The 22,033-nt window shown below is 39.5% G+C and overlaps 1 protein-coding gene across 1 annotated transcript in view; it reads left to right on the top strand.

Annotated features, from left to right (window-relative positions):
- Positions 1-22,033, top strand: part of znrf3 (zinc and ring finger 3) — a 67,908-nt gene that overhangs the window by 36,044 nt on the left and 9,831 nt on the right. The window contains exon 2 of the mRNA XM_057359153.1: positions 9,275-9,397. Within this exon, the coding sequence (XP_057215136.1) occupies positions 9,275-9,397 (123 nt within the window). The remainder of the gene's footprint in view (positions 1-9,274; positions 9,398-22,033) is intronic.

The following is a 22,033-nucleotide window of genomic DNA, read 5'->3' as shown; positions in this document are numbered from 1 at the left end:
CACTCCACCCCTTATATAAGGTTTTTATACACCTCTGGAGACATAGTTATGTATATTATATTGCATTTCTGTCAATAAATCCTCCCAAAAATTACACACAGTACCTTTTAATGTCTGTGTAGATAATGAAATACTGCACCTACTAATAAAAGCCCATTTTTTTTGTCTCTGTGCAATATAAAAGCCTTTCTTCCTCTTGAAGCTACTTTGTTTTTTTTCCATTCATGGCATTGATACAGTAATTCCTGTTTTGAAGCGCTTCCAAATAGCTTCCAGTACTCCTGTGTTGTGCATCCAAGATTGTCCCTTAAGGGATATACCAGAAGTCTTGGCTGTTCCTAAACTCTACCTGCCTTCCCTTGCCTGGCTGTCGTAACCCCAGGAAATGGCTTGACTTGTTTTTGCTTTCACAGTACCTCTTGAAAACGGTCAACTCGAGCTTAGTTCTGGAATTGCGTTTCCTTTAAGCTATCTGGAAACATGAAGGCAGAGGAAGAGGAAAACATTCAACAACTAAAAGGGTTTCCTCAGTCAGAGATCTGTGGACGCTAGGGTAAAAGAGAGGTTTATGGAAATTATAGAAACTGTGCGAGTCATGCCTCATTAAAAGATTATTGCCTCATGTCCTTGCATACTTTGAATGCAAGCGTAATGAAATTGGGCGTGACTTTTAATTGAATACACATGTTGCCTTAAAACGCTCCCATCTCCTTTACTCGAGCCCCGTGTGGATAATCAGACTGTAGGCTTTGACCTGGAAATGAAGAAAGGTAACCTCTGTTAGACCTTCTGAAGCAAAACAAAGCTAAGGCAACAGAAACTCGATCTAAGTTAGTGGCATAGCGGGGCTGGTTAGCATGAACCGGAGTGTACCCTCGGATGTGCCAGAGGGAATGCTGGAGTAAATGATTCCACGGAGGTGCCGAATGCATGCTGTGGTTCGAAAGTGTATCGTTTTCCATGGCCGCGCATTCTTGGATCCTATCATTCAACCAGCATTTATCTTTGCAACTTGAGATCGACCGAGTCCAGAGGCTAGAGTACGCTTTAAAGGATATGTCAGTGATTGGCGGAGAGATACTCCACCCCCTTTTTCACGACTTGTTATTTCATGATTGACAGGTGGCGTTTGCACAGGAGCAGCTCGTTGTGATCCTCCGGTTGATGGCGTGCCGAGTGACCTCAGTCGGTCGCATTGCGGCCAAGCCAAACGTTGTGTGTGTGTAGAAGGGTGGAGGGTGATGCTTGCGGTCGAGTAATGCATGTGTGAAGTTGTCAGGGAATGGGTGGATATTTTGACTGGTTTCTCCCTCGGGAGCTGTGTTTTTGCTGCTTTCTTTGAAAACAGGTTGAAAACAGAGTCAGAGCTCATCTGTTTTTCAGCGAACGTGCATTGCTGCAGTCACAAATGTGAAGGAACGCAATGTCTCTCTACTGTACTTAATGCAATGTTGTTTGTTGTTCTTGTGATGCATTTTGCAGTGGTCAATGCATCACATCCCCTGCTCACGTCGAGCTGTCTCTGTTGTGGGAAGCTTTGCAGAAGGACATTGCATGCAAGTAAAGAGATGGTCTATATGGTGTTGACCTTTAAAGAGAGAGCTCCTTGGATCAACCCAGTCATCTCCAGCTTTACTTTCCCTCTTTTAAGAGCCGAACCAATAGACAAGCACTTGCTTGAGTGGTAAGACGTTAAGGTCAATGTCTAGTACGTGTGAGAGAGAATGCGTGTATAAATAGATTTGTTTAGCCTATATACAGTATACACAACCATTTTTTTAGTTTTGTATTTTTTCCACGAACACTTGATGATGGCGGTGTTTGACTGTCAACAAGCTGAAACACTACAAACGTAATGCACATTAAAATTCTGTGGAAATATGATTGGGTTAAACTCAACTTGGCTCCTCTTGCTTTTTCATGTTTTTACCTTAATTACATTTTCATTTGTGTGTTCTTAGCATATTCTTGTGCCAAATCAATTTTGAAAATGTTTATTTTGTATGTTGCTTATGGATATTTACCTGTATATTTACAAGGCTGTACTTTAACCTTTTTGCACATAGCGCCGGTGCTACAGAGGTTTAAAGTTTTGTTGCACAGGCCAAACAGTTGTAGCACGAGTATATGTCTGTTATCATATTTTAAAAAAACACTAGTGCAGGTCATCACATGTATAGACAGGTAAGTGAAAAAGGACATTAGCGTTATACAAATGGATGGATTAGGGCCATCGATTTTTTAGTTTTTACCAAATTAGTTTTTCCTTTTTAATTTTTCTGTATTTTCTTTTTTCTGAGTTCTGTATTTTCAATGCTTTACTATACAGTAGTAAATACATTTGTCCATAAAAATACTGTATACTATAGTATTTACTACAGTAAACTGTAGCATGTGTGACACAGCCCTGCTGTATATGAAGAGTTAGGTTCCAAAATTATTTGGATGAATTAAATAACTCCGTTTTCAAAAATCATGTTTTTATTGTGTTAGTTAGCTGTATTTTTTGTTAGTATGGCTTAAATCAAAACAAACCAACTGCAGTTTGATTGATATTAATTGGAATGCCCAATAAAAAAATAAAAACGGAGTTATCTCATTTTGGAACCAAACTCTTCATATGCTCTGTATATAGAAAATGTTAAGAAACATCACCAGTTTGATGTTCAATATTAATAGTCATTATATGAATAAATAACATTCAGAAAGTTAAGAAATATTAATTTAATCTTCAAAATTTAGTTAATGCGAGTTAATATAAGCACCATGCTATCGGTTATTGGCATCTGCAGATATCGCGCTTAATAATCTGCTATCGGTATCTGTGGAGAAATTTAATATCGGTGCATCTCTAGTAGCAACGAAAGATTTTGGTTTTCGTTTGTAGTAAAACCTGGTCTTACCTCAATAAATATAGTATTTGTAGTAAACCTACGGTAATACAAATGGGAACCAATTTGCTAAAAAAACATGACTACACTTACACTATAATAAAACCACGGTTCATTAGGGATGTAACGATTCACTCAGCTCACGATGCGATGCGAGTCACGATTCTGATCTCACGATGCGATTTATTCACGATTTACTCACGATTTATTTTGAAAAAATGAGTTGAAACAAATTAGAAATGAAAAACTTCCCTTGCATTATTTCTTAAATGCTTCACGTTTCTTTGTATGATAAAATAATGTTTTATTTCAAATAACAAAACTAAACTGCAATTTTATAACAAATTAATAATAGAAAAAGTCTCTTTAATATAAACAAACTAATACTGTCTGTGCTATTCTTGGATTTTTTTGCATTTAAGAAATATCAGCATCCACGTTTAGGTTTGCAGTGAAAATAGCGGCCCCTGCTGTTCAAAAATGTATTGCGATTCAGTTCAAGCCTCAACCGATTTGAATCGTCGCTCATTATAACCGATTTTCAACCGGCTCACGGTGAATCGTTACATCCCTACGGTTCATATTTCTAAGCGGAAGTGGCTAGATAATACATGGACGAAGCCATGCAAATGCAATTTCTTAGTTTATTTACATTTCTTAGTTTAGTAACTTTCCTCTTCATTTTCATAGGCATAAGCTGTTTTTGATCGTCTGCCTTCTGCACACAACCCCAGGCTCTATTGGGCATTTAATGTGTGTTTATTACAGAATCAAAGTCTTAACAATTATCTTTGAAAATATGATGGCTCCTATTCTTTGCTGTTCGTCTCCATCTTTTTCACAGCAATAATCTGACTTTTCTCTATGAAATATTTTTTCGCAATGCAATGCATATTCCAGCGCTTTCCCTTTGGTGGTGGCAGCCATTCCTTGGCGCGGGAGCTCCGGACTGTTCCAGCACTCTAATCGCATTCCAGCGGACTGGGCAGCGGCTTGCTTCACATTCCACAACTCTGGGGGCTTTCCAAGAGCACTGTGCAGGAATTCCTCTTTGCCGGGACCTTCAAAGCTGGGGAGGTACTTCAAAGGGAACAGTAAAGTTAGGTGTTGATGACTACAATCCTCCCGGGCACAGATTTACCCGCCTTCTGAACTTCAAGAGCAATTCTGCTGGTATTCTGGCATGCACTTTTGCCCGCCTTGGTCATAAATCATGTCCGGTTAACCCTGGATGTATGCTAGGTGTTTTGGCCTAGAGGTTGGAGTGTGAGGTGTGCATGTTGATGTCACGATGCTTCTGTTGTGACACTTTAAGTGATTGGTTTAGTGGCAATGCAGTTCTTATTATAGATAACATGCACTTTCTGCAGCAAGCTCCAACGACATGGAAACATAATTAAAGAAGAAAAAGGAAAATACATATTTAAAATGTTTTCAACAGTTTGTCACTGTTTACCTTTTATTTATGAAATTTCAACATTTCAATCATTTAAGATCTTGTGAAGTCCAAGGCATTCGCCAAAATCGCATTGTTTCACTTTAGCTAGTGGAACACTAGCGTCACCTTTAGTTGTCATGCTTCTGTGCAGTTGTGGTGTTGTATTTTGAGTGCTTGACTTCAGAGCGTGATGGAAGTTCTTCACACCATTGATGGTTTCAATCTCTACTCACAGTCTGTTAATAGACTCTCTAGTCACTTCTCTGTCAAAGCTGTTCACCGGGGGGCCTTGATGATGCATATTTGAGTATTTACATGATATTAAGTGTTGCTGTGGTCTAAATTGGACCGTTTGTTTGCTTACTTTGTCACCAAGGGAACAGTGTGCTGGTGGTTTTCGGGGGGACTGCAGTGGGTGGCCCAAGACTTGTGGTTATATGTGTTCACCCTTAAAATGACTGTCCATGAAAAGCCACCATTGCATAGTCGAACGGTGGGCTCAACCGGTTCCTTATGCTTCAAGCGATGCTGACTTAAGATGCTTGTGGTTGGCGCCGTATGATGTCACCACCTTCACGGTATGCGCTTTATTTCTTAGGTTTCTAAGCAGGAGCTGTTGATGCTTTTGTTGGCCAGAGGTGACTTTTGCAACTGTCGTTCCATCGTTTTTGTCTAGACCACAAAGGAGAGGAAGTCGCCTGCTTTGAAAAGCGCCCAGTCTCCCTTTATAAGATAATATTACACCGTCAGAGCAGGCCCCACCTGCAATGCTTCTCCAGCTGCCACACTGTAACTCTATCTGTGCTCTCTTCAAGGCTGCCATCCCCTTTGAAGTTATTTCCAGAACTTGGGAAAGGAGAAGACACGAGCAATCAGACCGGCAAGCTCCTCCCCCCTATCCTTATGGACTTTTTTGTACAAATTAAAATATTTTGACTAGCTTATTTTGTGCCATTGGTTCCTTGCAGAATATTTTTTAAATACCTTTTTTAAATTTGTATTATTTTTTAATTGAATAATTTACATTAGTTTCTAATTAGTAATTATTATAATTATTATATCATATTAAAAAGTATATCTATACAGTATATACAACTAATAATATATTATAATAATTAAATAATTCTGTATGATCACTATTATATAGTTATTTTTATTATAAATCATTTACATTATGAATGATGTTGGTTCTCTTAAATATCTATTATGCTTCTATTTATGCAGCATTGCTCTGAAGAAACATAATACAAAAACGTGTGTGTTAACAAAGACAAAATGATGTAATCATTTTAATTATCTTGCAGATTCTTTTAGGTTATATTGTGCGCTTCCAAGGCAGAGATTATGGGTTCGGTCCCAGGAAACACATATATAAAGATGTATAGATTGAGTGTATTTGGATAAAATCCTTTGCCAAATGTATATTCTGCAAGGTGAAAACATTACCTTTTGATTTGTACCTGCCCTTTAAGTTCCTTCCTTTTTCAGTATTTGTTCTGCGATATTGCTGCACTTGCAGATCAGACATGCATTGAGCCGAAGTGTGAGATTATAAATGTCCGACAGCTTTATGGCTGGAGGATGAAAGGCAGAGAGGAGGAGAAAGATAAATAGTCCAGGGCAGACAGAGGAGAAGCCGTAGGCATCTGTCCCTTTCAGTATTTCACACTCTTCTGATAGACAAACCAGAATAGTGTTGGAGTCTACGAGTACATCCTCTGTTTGGATAGTGGGTGGGAGTTCAGGCGACCAGCGCCAAAAGGAAATTGGCTGGGTTGCCATGTGTACCTGATGCAAAGCTCTTTCCAGTATGTGTGGGCATTTTATTACAGCAGGGCTTTCCAGTTTTACAGATTTACAGATTAGGAAATGTTGGAGATATGTAACAGCTGGTGGCATGAGAACAGAGTGTGGGTAAAGAGAAAATGAACTTGTGTTAGTATAGTGATGGTTGTCTTGAATGATTGAATGTTTAAATGGTTTCAGTACTCTAGTTTATTGATCACTTCGTCTTCAGAAACTCTAGAAAATCGTACTTTATGTCTGTCCACCAATGAACTACAAACCGAGTAGGAAGCCAATAGCTGTCCGACGCCCCTGTGCACATGGCGTTCGCTAGCACGGCTCAACACGGCCCATGGCTGGAGAGCTCTCGGCACTCTTGCTTGTTTGAAAGGCTCTTGGCCTTGTTTGAAAAGCTGCCCTGAGAGCTCCAGCCAAACTGAGTTTCTCTAAGTGGCCGCGGGCCCGAAGGAGGGGTGAGAGTTCTGTAGCCCACTTGTGGCTTTGATCAAATATTCCCCCACCTCTCTTGGCACGACGGTCTGTTATTCCAGGAACTATTCCGTACTCCCGTGGCAGGGGGAGGTGGGGCCGGGTGACGGGCACAGGGTCAGAACTGAGAGTTTATGTGGGGGTGGGTTTGTGAGATCAGTAGCATGAGGACGGAGTTTTCAAATTGTCCCTTTTTTGTGGCGCACGGTACAGTTTTCTCAGCTTGATTTGCGCGAATGATATTTTGTTCCATGTCAGATTTTACTTGCGGCGGAGTAGGTTTGATGGCTTTAAATTCAACGATAATAAAAAGACGTGAACTAACTATGAGAAATCTTGACCTTGGATTGCTCGATGCCAGCATTTGAAAGCAAAGTAAAGGGTTGATAGCAGTTCATACCCACGGGGTAGCTGGGTATTTTGATTGTTGTGGGTGAAATTGATACTGGCCTTGACCTAAATGCCATGCCTGGGGCTCATCTGTTCTGTTTTCTGTACTGCTGGACTGCAGCCACGGTCCATGGGCTTGCTCTGTGTGTGTACCAACAACTTAAGGTCGACTTTAACGATAAGCGCTCTGTTTTCAGGACATTTCTGCCGGTTTGATTTTAGACGAGCTCTGTTTAGTGTCCTTCAGTGCTGCTGCCTTTGGGTCAACCGGCTTTTTTCTTGTACATTTGGCTTGATTCTTTTTCTACCTTGTAATTTATTACGTACATGATCATTTATCATCTCATTTGAAGTATTTCGGCTTGTGTAATTATAGGTTTGTCATTCAGAAACTGCTCCTGGGTCTCCTTTCCCATGGAAGGCATTTCAGACCAAGGAAACTATTAACTTGTTGCTCTTAGATTGAATTGCAACCGCTCCAGAAATACATGTCTCCGCCAATCTGCAAGATTGTCAGAGATATTGAGTACCTGCATGCTCAATACTGGCGTTTCATGCATTGAAGGATACCAAGCGTGTAAAGTTTAGAGTCAAAGCTGGCCTCCTTGTATTATGATTTGGCCGCAGGCATACGCATACACACACATACAGTTTGCTTTGAATTGCACAATTCTTAGTACCTCTTACTTGTTTTTCCACATATTTAATGCATCAAGCACAATATGATTAAGGCTGTGTGTGCATCTCTTTTAGAGAAACACGGTTACCCTTCATAAACTGAGGGGACGAAGCGGTTCTTGGTGATCAAAGCATGACTGAATTGTGCCCCTAAAAAGTTAAATATTTGTGTTTGGTGTGAAAGGAAGATTTTTTTTTTATAGGAAGTGCTCTCGCTGACCAAGTCAAATGAGGTCAGGTGTCCTTTGAGGTGAAAAGGGGAAATAAAATAAGTGCATGGAATAAATAAAATGAGTTTTTAAGCAATTTTGAGATTTCTCCCTGCACATCACTTTATAACTATCAATATTATTATAATAATTATTTAGAGATGTGTGCAACTGGGCATTTAGCCATTTGTCGGGGGAAATTTTAAGGAAATGATTGTGCGTTTCAGAGGTGTTGAGAGATGTTTCGATGTTCCTATTTGGTTTTGCCGTGTAATATTTTTGACTTTCCTGAGATATTCCTCTTTCTCAAGAGAACAATGCATATGCAAGGCTTTTGAAAAGATTCATTGTGCTCACTGTTTGAAAAAGGCATAATTTTAGCCCAGTGTCTTTAATCCAGAATTGTTGGGTAGGCAACTCTAAGACAACCCTACAAAGCCTCTTTAATACAGTCCAAACCAGTATGAAGGAACTATATTGTCAGGCTAATGGGATAAAACATCACATCAGTTTTGCAAACTTAAATGCAAATGCCGAATACAAGGCCTCTCGGGACCTGATGTGGCTTTTGAAGCCCGAGTTAAGATGATAATCAGCCTTTTGAGAGTGTTAATCCAATTTGCGTCCATGTGGAGCATATTTTCTTAACATTTTTACCCAGAAGCGCTCAGCTGTTGGTTGCAAACCGTTAACAAAAGTAGTCTATAACTGTGTTCTTTGTTTATATGTTTTTTACTCTTTTTCTGTCTTATGGTTAGCGTGCATGGTTATCATGCTCATTTTTTATATAAATCCAGCGACATGTTTGTGAAATATCAGTCTACTAAAGCTAATAGTACCAATAAACTAATAAACATCTATGCTCAAACAATGTGTGGCCTCGTTTAACAGTTATGTAATCATTCGATAAGCTTTAACTTAGTTCTCTCTTTTCAAGAGGGTTTTATCTCCTGTGAGATTTTCCTTGATAAACGTCCATGTTGTCAATTTTCAACACATCAAGCGCGACAGGTTTCACACTTACAGCCTGTGGACTGATAAGGAAGTTTACCTAAAACAGGACAATGTACTCAATATTTCAAAGTGTCCTTGGTTCCAACAGTGGGACACATATTTGGCACTGGTATACCTGCCCTTTTTTTTTAATCTTTTCTGGGTTGTGGGTGTGCCTTGGCTCTTCAGTGTAGGGCAAGTTAGTAAAAGGATGTAGAGGTATTGTGCAATAACATAAGTTATTGCCTGTTGTGTAAAGGTGCCCTCTTCAACTCTTTGTCCTTTGGTGAATGTTTCACAGATTATTATATTGATGTATTTCCCTGTTCACGCACAGTTTACCACTAGATTTTGGATTGAATTTAGAATGAGTCATTAAATTGTCTTTTTCTTTTTTTCAGATGCACCCTTTGGGCCTGTGTAACAACAACGATGAAGAGGACTTGTACGAATATGGCTGGGTGGGCGTGGTCAAACTCGAACAACCCGAATTAGACCCGAGCTGCCTTACTGTACTGGGCAAGGTAAGGACACCGTTGACCGACATGCTTTCATGTTTACCTCCAGTAGTCAGTCTGTTCAAAGGTCTGTTCATCATTGTCTGCAGCTATTTTGTGCCATAGCAGGTTCATTGTTATTTACATTAGAAGTTGGCTCGTTGGATCATGGACCGAGAAGTTGGATAGTTTGGGCAAGGATAGAATCAGACAGCAATAATTCCACATGGTGTGTTGCATAGGGTTTACGGAAGCTTTTGAAAGGATTTTTGTGAGAATGAGATCATGCATGACCCCATGGCCCAGAACTACTGCTGTGATGTTATAATTCTCTATTTAAAACAGGAAATGATGCAAGAATGTTTTCAGTGTGCTTCTTGTGGCTCTGTAGCCACAGCACAAATAAAGCAAGTCTTTTGTGGTCTTGAGACACCCGTGTCTGTTCTTTATTAATTTGAGGGTTTCGCCTCATTTACTCTGAACATCCTTCATGTTTTCAAAGCCTAAATATATTTTTAATATCCAATGCAAGACTAGGATTGACGAGAGAAAAACAAATTCACTTTTTGGTTGTCATCTTTTAGTTGTCATGAATTTAATTTACAGTGTTTAGAACTGTAGAATGTTTTAAATATACAGTGTTTAAATAATAATAATAAAAATATATATATATATATATATACCTACCAATATCACTAAAACAACATACTTTTTTCATGATGCTTTGTTGCGAAAGCATTTGCAAAGGAAACTGTGATAAAATCCTGTGTTGAAGTTTCAACTTCGAATAACAAACACAATTAAGCGTTATTCCGTGGAATGTGTTTTACGGAAAGTTCAAGTTAGGTGATCAGGGATAAACACGTTCCATCTTTTTCCCTTCATAATAATGGAATAGAAAAACATCCTCTGCTTCTTTTGTGCTGATGCTATAATTAGAGGGTCCGCTGTCATAATCGGGGCTCCGATATAAACTGACGCTCAGCTGGGGTTCTCATTCAGTCCTCGGCACCAGTGTCCCCTTGACCTGCTTGTGCCAGCCCGTCCCTGCTGTGCCGCCCCTGTTTTCTTTTTGTCTGAACATACACGGTTTCCTTCAAATACAGAATTTTCTCTCATATAATATTCTGAGAGGAACATATTCAGATTTTTATAAAGGCTTTCGTTTATGTAATGGGCTTCTTGGATGGTTTGTAAGAGCATGTCTGTTTCCTTTAAAAACGTTAGTCCACTTTGTTCACTTTTTCCCAGTTCATTGCGCTGAGACCAAGTAAACTGTCTAACTGTTAGTGAGAAGGTCATGCATGCTTCTCTGATTTGTATAAGGTCTTGACGGAGCTGCCCCGTTGACACATGTATGTACACAGTTTCTTCCTCCATTTCCTGTCTCTGTCCACTGAGGGCCATCGTTCTGCTCACCTCCCACCTCTCCTGCTTCCTTTCGCTTTCATTCCTACTTGTTCTTTTTATTTGGTGGCACACCATTCTTTCTCACCTACATCGGTCTCAATCGGATTTTGGAAGCTACTGTGGATAGCAGAACAGAACCACTGGGGGCTTCTTTGAGGTGCTAGGCTATGCTGTCATGATTTTGGTTGCATCGTGTATTATTCGTATGTATGATTTATTGGTTAGCAAAACAGGAACAAAAATTACTTGGTGCACCTATAAATCACAAAATAATTTTAGTACAAACACACGGATTGGCCTCTTCTTGCAAGAAGGTTTCTTCTTTGGTGAATATACTTCATTCTGTCCCAGCAGGGCCCTTCTCTATTGAGGTCTTGATCTGTTTGTTGCTCTCTCTTTCTGTCTTTTTTGTCTTCCTGCCAGCATGATATCCTCTCTTTCAAACAGTGCTCTGTTCTGACACATGCGAAACCGGCGGAGGGGTTCTGTTCTTTCATCTGACCACATACTGTGTCCTCCCATTGCAACAGTCCACACGGCTCTGTGTGCATTTGTCTGAGGTCTCGAAAAAGTACCTTTACTCTAAACCTGTCTTGCTTGTTCAATTATAGACGAATACGTGGAGATGGTACTGAGGTAACAATGTGTTCTTGGTAGAACTGCAAAAATAGTTTAGTACAAGATCACCGGTATGGTATATCAAAACACTGTGGTATTGCCATGGTACAAGTGTATCAAACACATAATGTAGTTTCTTATTTTCTATAAACCATTGTACCACCACAGTCAGTTTGGTTAGGAAACGGTCTAGTCCTTAGATTGCGGTTAGAAATGAGTTGTGTTTGAGAGAAAGCGTTTAAAGGAGCAATGTGGTGATTTTAGCGGTGAGGTTGCGAATTGCAACCAACGGCTCACTCCACCCCACCCTTTCGAAGCACTATGGTGGCTCTCACAAAACTAAGATGTCATCACGTTTTCGCTTCTTTGCCGAAGGACATAACGTATTTACAAAACACTCTCTGTAGAGCAGTTTGTCCATTTAGGGCTACTGTAGAAACATGGTGAATTCCACGCAAAGGGACCCGTGGTGTATGTAGATAGAAATATCTCATTCTAAGGTAATAAAAACATAACGCATCATTATGTAAGGTCTTTATACACCTCTGAAGACATAGTTATGTGTACTATATTGCATTTCTGTCAATAGATCCTCCAAAAAATTACACACAGCACCTTTAACTAGCAGATGTACATTCGTGCACGGGCATTTCCTCACACATCGCCGTTTGATGAACTCCTCTTTTATGAGCTGAAACATGTGCTTTGTGTGAACTTAATTGTCGAGCTGTAATTCGTCTGCAAAAGAAAGTTGAGGCTACACAGCCAATATGTAGATAATATGTAGAAAGAACGTTGTAAATTTACTGTTCATTGTTACAAAAAAAATCCCATTCCCCCCCCCCCGTACATTCTCCTTGTTAAGTGGCTTTAATGAAAACCACACATTTAGTTTTCATTATAAACACAGACACACACACACACACGCAGAACTAGGAGGCACTGGAGGGGAGGGGGGGGGCAGTTAGCGTTTTTGAAGCTCTGAGCTCTGATGGGGCCCTAGCTCTGGGGTTTCTCTTTTATGTTTGTGTATGCCTCAACTTGCTGATATTATCTCACTGGGTTTTCCTTTGCATAGTGTCAAAGGTTCTCTCCCACTGGGTGGAGCCTCTTTCCATTGGTCTGCAGGTTTTCCGTCCCTCCGCAAGTATGAAATCATGGCTTTGGAACCCACTGAGTGAGTTGCCATGGCCACTGGGAAGCTCCCTGTGTCATGTGTTTCAAAGTGAACCGAGGCCTGGCAGAATTACCCAGCCTTCAATGGGAGGCAAAATGACCATTATTAGACTTCACAGTCCTGGCTCTCTATTTAAAAAGAGAAGAAAAGAAACCCAGGGAGCTTAAGACAAGAGCTTGAGGAAAGGGGGGTATGAGAGGGTGAGAGAGAGAGAGAGAGAGAGAGAGAGAGGGAAGTTAGAGAGAGGTTGTAGATAAGTTGCCAGGAAATGTGTCATGAAGGTATCTTGGGCGGTATTTACATTTTGTTCAGTTTTTTATGTCCCAAATTGAACTATGTCAGTATGCAGAAGTTTGGGAGACCCACAAATATTTGTATATAGTGTGCGAACAATAGCAGATCAGATTTGTGTTAAGCATAAATGAAATGTATCTAATCAGATAACGATCCGATAAATAAAAGATAAGTGCCTAGGTTTAGTTCCAGGGAGAGCGCAGGAAATATTTTGTTGTGATATTTACAAGTGAATTAAAATCAAAGACTTCACAAGTCACCTGTGAAGTTTTCAGTCCTCTTTCCCAAGCAAATCGAGCGGAATTCATACGCACGTCACTTTAGGGTGTCGCAGCGAGTTGAAACGAAAGAATGCGAACAGAGCGTGTAATGTTGTGTCTGCCAGACGCAGTAATAGTATGTGTGTGTTTCTCTTTGAACGCCGTGCCACGCTGGGATGGGCCGAGCAGCTTGGCGGGCTTTTTTGTCGTTTCTTTCATGGATTAAGTTCCATCGCTGAGTTTAAAGACTCTTTTATGCTCTGGAGGGGGGGGGGATCTGTGCGTGTGTGAAGAGGGGTTGTGTAAGGGGGTCAGCTGTGAATGACTTGGAGGCTTAAGAAAGAGAGATGGAGGGAAGAAAGTGTTAGCACACCTGCTAATTGAGAGGAAGTTGAGGACTTGGGGGTGGGGGGTTTAAAGAGAATTCAGAAGCATGGAGAAAACATAAGAGATGGGCCTACACCACAAAAAGCAGATGTAGAGAAACAGCCTGAAGGAATGTTCAGCTGCTTGGAAAATGATCTTTCGTAGCTTTTTTTGTGTGTATAGGAGTCGTTTCATTTAGGGCTGTCAATCGTGATTAATTGCATCCAGATTAAAAGTTTGTGTTTATACAATATATGTACTGTGTATATTCATTTTGTATTTATTCAAACATACACATGCATATATTTAAAGGGATAGTTCACCCCAAAATGAAAATTCTGTCATCATTTACTCACCTGCAGAATGTTCCAAACTTGTAAAAAATTATTTTTTCTGTTGAACACAAAGGAAGATATTTGGAAGAATGTCAGTAACCAAACAGATCTCACCACCCATTGACTCCCATAGTATTTATTTTCCGTACTATGGCAGTAAATGGGGTATGAGATCTGTTTGGTTACTGACATTCTTCCAAATATCTTCCTTTGTGCAGCAGAACAAAGAAATTTATACAGGTTTTGTACAATCTGAGGGTGAGTAAATGGTCACAGATTTTCTTTTTTTGTGAACTGTCCCTTTAAATATATGCATGTGTATGTTTGAATAAATACAAAATGAATATACACAGTACACATATATTATACATGTATAGCAGTGTTGTGCTTTTGTCATTTTATTGTTTGCAAAAAAATGTATCGCTATATAAGCTATTTACATTTTAGTTTAGTTTTTATTTATTTTTAGTTAACAAAATTAGTTCCTGAAACTTATTTTAGTTAATAATAGTTACATTTTATTAAGGCTGAAACCTTTATTTAGAAATAGCTTTAGTTTCGTTTTGATTTTAGTTTTAGTAAACTATAATATCCTTGAACTCCAGTTAAGACACGATTCTCTTTTCTCGGGAAAAAAGTCTGAGCAGGAACCTCAAGTCTCCACTCGCTCATCCTTAATCTCCCTGACATCTAGGAGCAACATTCGAGATGTTAAAGAGATCTCACATGTGATCGGCCTTACCTACAGAAGGGGAGATCTGGAGGTAGGAAACTGAGACCGGCTAACACACCTGGTAGCCTCAGGTGCACAAAGCCGCCGGTTTGTGTGTCAGGTAAAGATACGGTTGTTAAAGTGCGAGACGTGTGAGCGCAGGGAGGGATTGTGGGTGGTTGAATTACAGATCTCTGGAGCAGAAGGGACAATGGACCAGGAAACGGGAGAAGCTCTATCCCTCTTGCTTTCTCGTACAGAACAGCCTTGAGAGAAATGAATGAATGAGAGGCCGAAGGAAAACAGAATGAACGTGTGAGAATATTCAGTCGGATTCCTTCACTCAGCTTTGTTTCTTGTATCAGTGCTGCCCCGTCACTGAAATCTTCTGGTGAATCTCGCTGCAAGGGTTAATCCAAGTCTTGGAAAGCCGTTGTGGCCTTACAGGCCGAGTCTAAACCTGCTGTTCTGTTTGCCCGGGGAGAAACGCGGCTCGCCAAATGCAGATCCCATTACAAAGACACAGACGCACACACAATGTCTCCCTCGCTGACACACACACACACATACACACACACTTGAAGCTTAGTTCAAAATATACGCCACACACACACACAGAGAGCCACTTCAAGGGAACGTTAGATTAGAGAGGTATGAAGGCAGAGCGCTCATGCTCCTTTAATTAAAGTCGTTCACGTTCGGCAGGCCTCATGAGCGGCTCTGATCTGATGATTTCACTTTGGCTTTATGCTCTTCAGTTTCAGAACCAGTTCACTCACATCTACATGAATAATGAAGCACATGAATTAATGTGGCTGCTTGCCTTAGTGTTTTTGGTACACTTTACAACAAGGGTGTAGTTGTTAACATTACTTTACACATTAGCTAACATAACCTAACAATAAGCAATATTTCTGCAGCATTTATTTATTATCTTTTCTTGAATCAAAAGTTGTAGCTTAAAATTAGATGAGGGAAGTGCATTGGCATTAACTAACGTTAATAAATGCTGAAAACTATGTTGCTTATTGTTATTTCATGTTAGGTAATGCATTACAAATGTTAACAAATAGACCTCATTATAAAGTGTTAAGGTTTTCGTGTTTTTTCTTGTCATTTCATTTCAGAATTCACGATAAAAGCACATGCCCATTTTATAATGAAATGTATTATATCTAAAAATAATAGGCTATATTTATTTGATTAAAAATAAGTTGAGCAAGTAAAATTAAAAGTAAAAAAATGTCTCCTTACCTTGCCGATTCACACGGTGAGCTAATAATGATGATTTATTATTAAAGTTGTTTGGTGCGATTTACGAGTAATGTCAGTTTGACTTCATTTGACTTCAACTAATGTGAAGAATAGTACGTAAAATAATCTGCCGTAGTATGTTTCAACCAGATGCCGATAGAGAGACAAAAGTTTACAGTTCAACTTTAACTTGGACTTTCTGGATAACTTGATTCTGATTGGTCAGTAACAATTTTTTGTACAATTACAATATTTTCAATCGACCGAAGCAATCCGTTTTCTACTAGTTAGCTTTATTAGTTCAAACTTGCTTTATTGAGTCACTATTTAGTGCCTGGCTAAATTATAACTAACTGTGGACCTTTTAAAAATGTACATTGGTAACCATACTATTTTCCAAATGTCAATAGTCACTACAGGAAAAGTGTGCTATAACCAAGAAATAAACAGAATTTGAGAAAGATCTCATGTCAAAATTTGATTTCACATTCGAGACAAAGATGTAGTATTGAAGCTATACTAATATTTTATTGGAATCTCATGGTAAATTATGGTCATTTGACCGTAATGTGTGGATGTCTGCGTCTGAGCAGTTCATTTAATTCCCATTTTGTCATACCTCTTCAACATTATGTCTGTTTGGGTTCTGCTGTAATTTAATTTTCAACATATTTTTCAATATTCCTGCAATCGTGGCCAATAAAGATGAAAAAGATTAGGAAACGATTTACGAGACAGATTAATGTTAAAGTACGTCAGCTAGTTTTGTAACACAGTTCTGGTCATTGTGAAGGTAGTTTAGATGCTGACCTCTGTGGGACTCCACATTTTTAAACTCTGTGTGACCCTCAGCGGCCCTTTGTGTCCGATTGTCTTAAGGCAGCGCGAGCAGTGCCTAAATCTATTGCTTTAACCTTATTAATGCGAACTTGAGTGTGTGTGTGTGTTTGTTTGCCTCGTGCTGTGATACCGTTATTAAATAGTTTGACAGGGAATTTACAGCAAGCTTGTCTTAATAATGACTTCATTGATAAAAGTGCTGAATGCGCCGCTGTACTGTGAAGGACCGTTTCGCATCCATTTAGAGACCGCGTCTGAAGAATTTTCGTTCCTTAGTAATATTGTTTAGCCTCTGAAATGCAATTAGCTTCAATTTACCCGTGTAGAGAAAAATATCAATGAGAGCTTTTCAGACCTGCTTTTTCTTGTTTTATCTATTAAATATTCAATTACTCCGTAAAGCTGCAATCTGTAATCTCTATCACCATCTCTGTTTGAATGATACATTTACAGGTTACTTTATGTACTTTTTATGCAAGTTGAAGTCGAACTGTCATATTGACATTTCTCGCAAAACCATACCAGACAGCTCAAATTATAAATCATCTTTATAAGCTTACCACTGACAATTTTGAACACCGACTTTATTTATTTTTACTCTTGACATATTCCTCAGATATGATGTGGAGAGAAGGAAGCGAAGACAGGATTATTTCCTTTTCCTGTGGAGGGTTAAAGCTGGAAAACCGGTACAAAAACAAGACATGTACCCAAAACGAGAGCAGGAAGAGAGGGAATAACAAGGGGGAATTTAATTAGCAGTTGTCCATCCTGAGGCGCAGGGTTTGAGTGGCTGGAGTTAGCGGGACGTCGATGGGCTGTAAATTAGCGGCTGGGTTTTTTGACTGATCCTTGAGTGAACGGAACGGAAGGGGGCAGCAGTCATGAGGATGATAAATAGAGTAAAGGGCAATTTTACGACCCCTCAGGAAGTTGCCGCCATAGTTGGGGAACCAAAGTTGGAGTTCATTCTGTTGATGAAGAAATAATGACAAACGTTTCTCTCTCACAGAAAGTATGACATCATCTGCTCCCACAGAGACGCCGCTGATGGATCTGGTGGCTATCAACTGTGGAGGAATATTTCGTTCCTCTAAATCAACACCATTTCTATGAAATTGACCGTTGCTCATATATTAATAACATATTGGGTTGAGTGGTGGAGTTTGTGAGTTTGATTGTGAGTTTGATTGAGTTTGATTTTACCTTAAAGGAGCCATTCTTTGGCTGTTTTCGAAGCTTTGATTGTTTTTTGGGTGTTGAACAATGGTTGCTCATGTTTCTAGTTTCAAAAAACGCTTTATATTTCACATATTTCAAGTCTATTGTTCACCGCTGTCCCTCTTCTCACAAAACGATTGGATTTTTTCCGGTTTCTATAAAGTCCCTCCTTCCGAAACGCTCTGATTGTAAAAGCTGACCAGGTCTGTCGTGATTGGTTCCCCGCTTAGAGCGTGTGTCTGAAGATGTCCCACCCATACCATATCAGCGAGCTTCCGCTTCTCAGGCTGTTGTGATTGGTCGGTCCCTCTCTCAGTGCATGTGTATTCATAAGCTTTGGCTTTTAGCAATAAACAGTAACAATGGCGTCAACTTCACTCCATCAGTTAAACACATGCGGATCGATCGAAGTGTAACAGAGGTCTGCTAGTGCATGTGAAAACGTCAATCTTTGTTAGAGATCGCAATATTTTTCCTACTATGGCGAGGGAAATGACACCGGACCGATTGGGTCAGACCGGTTATATTCATTAACACTAATAACAGAAGCGTAAGTTTTGCCTTTTTATATTGGACCTAAGTTGGATAATGAAACAAGCAGATTGACCAGGAGACATTTGCAAGCAGGACTTCAAAGGACGTTTCATAGAAGTGTTTTTGAGGTATGCGCACACACACACAATATCAGTGTGTTTCACAGTACAGCTTTCACAGCTGATGTTAAAGTCATGGAAGCTGTTATTTGACCGTTGGTTATCTTAGAATGTGTGTAGCTGAATTCTTATTACCAGTGAAAGTAATGAATTGCTCAGTCAAATGTTTACAATCTCTGATAACCAAACACTACTCCAGCGGCTCTTCCTCTTCTCTAAGGAAGGCCCCGCCCCTTTTTTGGCGTATTCCTTTGGGCGGAGGTTATTCAAAAACTCGGAATAGTGACATCATTTACCCGGGAAGTATAGGGCTGTAGTCCGATTCCAGCCGTTCTTTGTATTTCTTGAAAAATGAATTCAGTTGAAGACAATATCTCGCTTGGCATTGAACTTTGAGCTTTATCATTTTGCAGATATTGTTTATGCTCTAACAGCAACATTACACACTAACTAAAGTTTGAAAACTGGCCTCACGGGGAACGGCACCTTTAAAGGCATAGTTTACCCAAACATTCTTTCATCATTTACCTACTCTCATATCATTCCAAACACGTATGACTGATTTTCTTCTGTCGAACACAAAAGATATTTAGAAGAACGTTGGTAACCAAACAACATTGGCCCCCATTGACTTCCATTGTATAGACACAAAATTTAATTTCTGGTTATGCAACAGGACAACAGGATCACAGATTTTTTGCATGGAAATCCTGCTTTGAAATAAGAGAACTGCAATCGAAGATATGAGCAGTTTATTTGGGGAAACGACAACCTAAAACATTTATTGGCTGTAAAGCATTGTCATTATAAAGTTATGTAGGCTTGTAGTCTATACTCCAATCATGAAACTGTTATTGCTTTAAACAAAAAACTGGTCTCAGAACAGGTCTAAACAAGAAGCCGGCCTGCTGTCCAGCATCTCCTGGTGCCTTCCCTGAAATTATCCTGTATTAGTTCTGCACTACTTAACAGGGGCCTCCAATGAGACTACCATCTCTGTCAGGTCACTGCGTCCACGAAACGAGCCAAAATCAGGACTCGTTTCGGTAAATGACCAAGGACATCATGAAATTACGACCGTTTCCCCTCTCACCTTCAGAGAAATTACTTAAAGAACCACAGTGAAGTTGGTATAAACAAGTCATGTTTTAGGTCAAGTTAAGTCACACAGAGGTACTTGTCACCGTAAGGCTGTGCCGGAGGTGTGTTATCAGTGTTAAAGGGACAGTTCACCCAAAAATAAAATTGTCATCATTTACTTACCATCGAGTTGTTCCAGATCTGTATAAATGTCTTTGATCTGATGAACACAGAGAAAGATATTTGGAAGAATACCTGTAACCAAACAGTTCTGGACCACCATTGGAAAAACTGTTTGCTTTTCTACATTCTTCAAAATATCTTTTTTTGTATTCAACAGAACAAATTAATTTTTCCTACTATGGTAGTCAGTGGTGGTCAATTGTTACAAGCATTCTTCAAAATATCTTTCTCCGTGTTCATCAGAACAAAGAAATTTATACAGATTTGGAACAACTTGAGGGTGAGTAAATGAAGACAGAATTTTCCTTTTTGTGTGAACTGTTCCTTTAACTCACACAGATTCGTTTTCTAGCCTTAGTGTGAATTTTAAAGGGACGGAGACAGTCTAGAGACACTGTGTTTACCTCATATATGGATTTTCAAATCCTGACAGTAGGATTTAGATTGTTATTCAACATTTAACCAAAAGCTAGATTAGACTTTTCACTGATAATAATGGATCCAAAAAGAAAAGAATTTGGGGTGTGCTGTCCATGACTTTCTCCTTTAAAGAGACGTTTCCTTTTTTAGAATTTAGCCCTTTGTCAAACAAAGCTCATTGAACCACCCAGAACTTAATCTTACCTTTTGCATTCATACGAGCTATACAGTGCACAAAAAGAGAGCATTACTCACTCCATTCTCTTTCTGTCTGAAAAACCTGCCAATAGGAAGATTAAATGGCAATTGCGAATTGACTTCAAAGATGTTGAATGCATTGTTTTTGTTGAAGTTTTGCTTCCTTGCATTGTGTGGTTACCCGTTGTCTGCTTTCCAACGCAAGAATCTTTAACATAAAGCATTAACACTGAAAAAGAGAGCTTGTTTTATATTTATTAGTCTATCACTACATTATGTGTACTTCCAGGCAGTGTTGCTGAGGAAAGTTTAGTTTAGAGCTAGGTGTATGTTATTTGTGCACAACATGACTTTTACAAGCTTCATAAACATTTTTTCACTCGTAAAAATGGTCTTACATCGTAACACGTCCTCACGGTTGCTGTAAAACGCAGCCGCTGTGGCTTTAAAAGACTCTTTTGTCCAAAAGACAAATATTAAACAGTAAGAGTAAAGCCCTTGAAAGCTCTGCGTGTACGTGTGCAGGGGTGAGGGTTCCAGCTTGTTGGCAATATGTTTTGTGCGAGTCATTCGAACAGCTTCTAACAGATAGAATTTACATCCACCATTGTTAAATATATTCAAGTTATTTGTTGTAAAATGAACTAGTGCAAAGTATAGCGCTAGTTAGTAATGCTAGTAGTAGGAAAAATGACAATGGTGGTCAAAAGTGCCCCAGAACTGTTTGCTTTCCTACACTCCTCAAAATATCTTCTTTTGTGTTCAACTGAACAAAGACATTTATAAAGCAAGAGATTCGAGGGTGAGTAAATGAAGACCGAATGTTCTGTTCATTTAAGTGTTGTAGCCTTGTAGGCATACATATCTTCACAGACTGCAAGAAACTGAGCAGACCCGGTTTTCTGCTTCACCGATTTAGATGCTTATTTTCTTTTCTTTGCAGTTTCCATTTTTCTTCGAGAATCTTGAGTGTCTTGGCACATTCTGAGAAAATGAAGGGTGATAAAAAAATCTCACCACATGTAAGTAAACTCTAAATGAGGAAAGTATGCCTTTATCTTTGAGGAAACCCAAAGGCCAGAAGGCAGCCTGAAATTACAGCGTGATGGAAGAGCTTTGCTTTCTGAGGACTTAATTACTTTAATTATAGCAGTGAGGAGAGTGAGCGAGTGCGTTTAGGATTGCTGAAATATAGAAAGTAGCCAGAATGAGACACCAAGAAGAAAGTGGAGAAAATCTGATGATAGATATAACTGCTTTTAGGCGCTACGAACGGACCAGCTAAAGACGATCAAAAGACTCCAAAGTTGCATTTTCAAATTGAATATACATATCATGTTGAGTCACATTTATGTGTTTTATTTGTAAAGGTGCTTCTGCATATTAAAATTAGTTGTTTCTTCCACGCATCAACATGGGTGGAGCAGGGAGGGGCGTCGACATGTTTGGCTAGTGGGCGGGGTCTGTGCGGGAGGCGAGACACCTGAAGATGTGTGGGGGTTTCTTGGTGGTCTTAAGAAGCTTTTTTGTTTGTACATTGCAAAGCTTGTTCAAAGATTGAATGCCTCTTCTATTCCACACGTGCGCTCTCTCTCTCTCTCTCTCTCTCTCTCTCTCTCTCTCTCTCTCTCTCTCTCTCTCT

This window comes from Triplophysa rosa, linkage group LG2 (assembly GCF_024868665.1).
Source record: "Triplophysa rosa linkage group LG2, Trosa_1v2, whole genome shotgun sequence".
In the NCBI taxonomy this organism is placed as follows: Eukaryota; Metazoa; Chordata; class Actinopteri; order Cypriniformes; family Nemacheilidae; genus Triplophysa; species Triplophysa rosa.
This window is presented reverse-complemented; position numbering and strand designations above follow the sequence as displayed.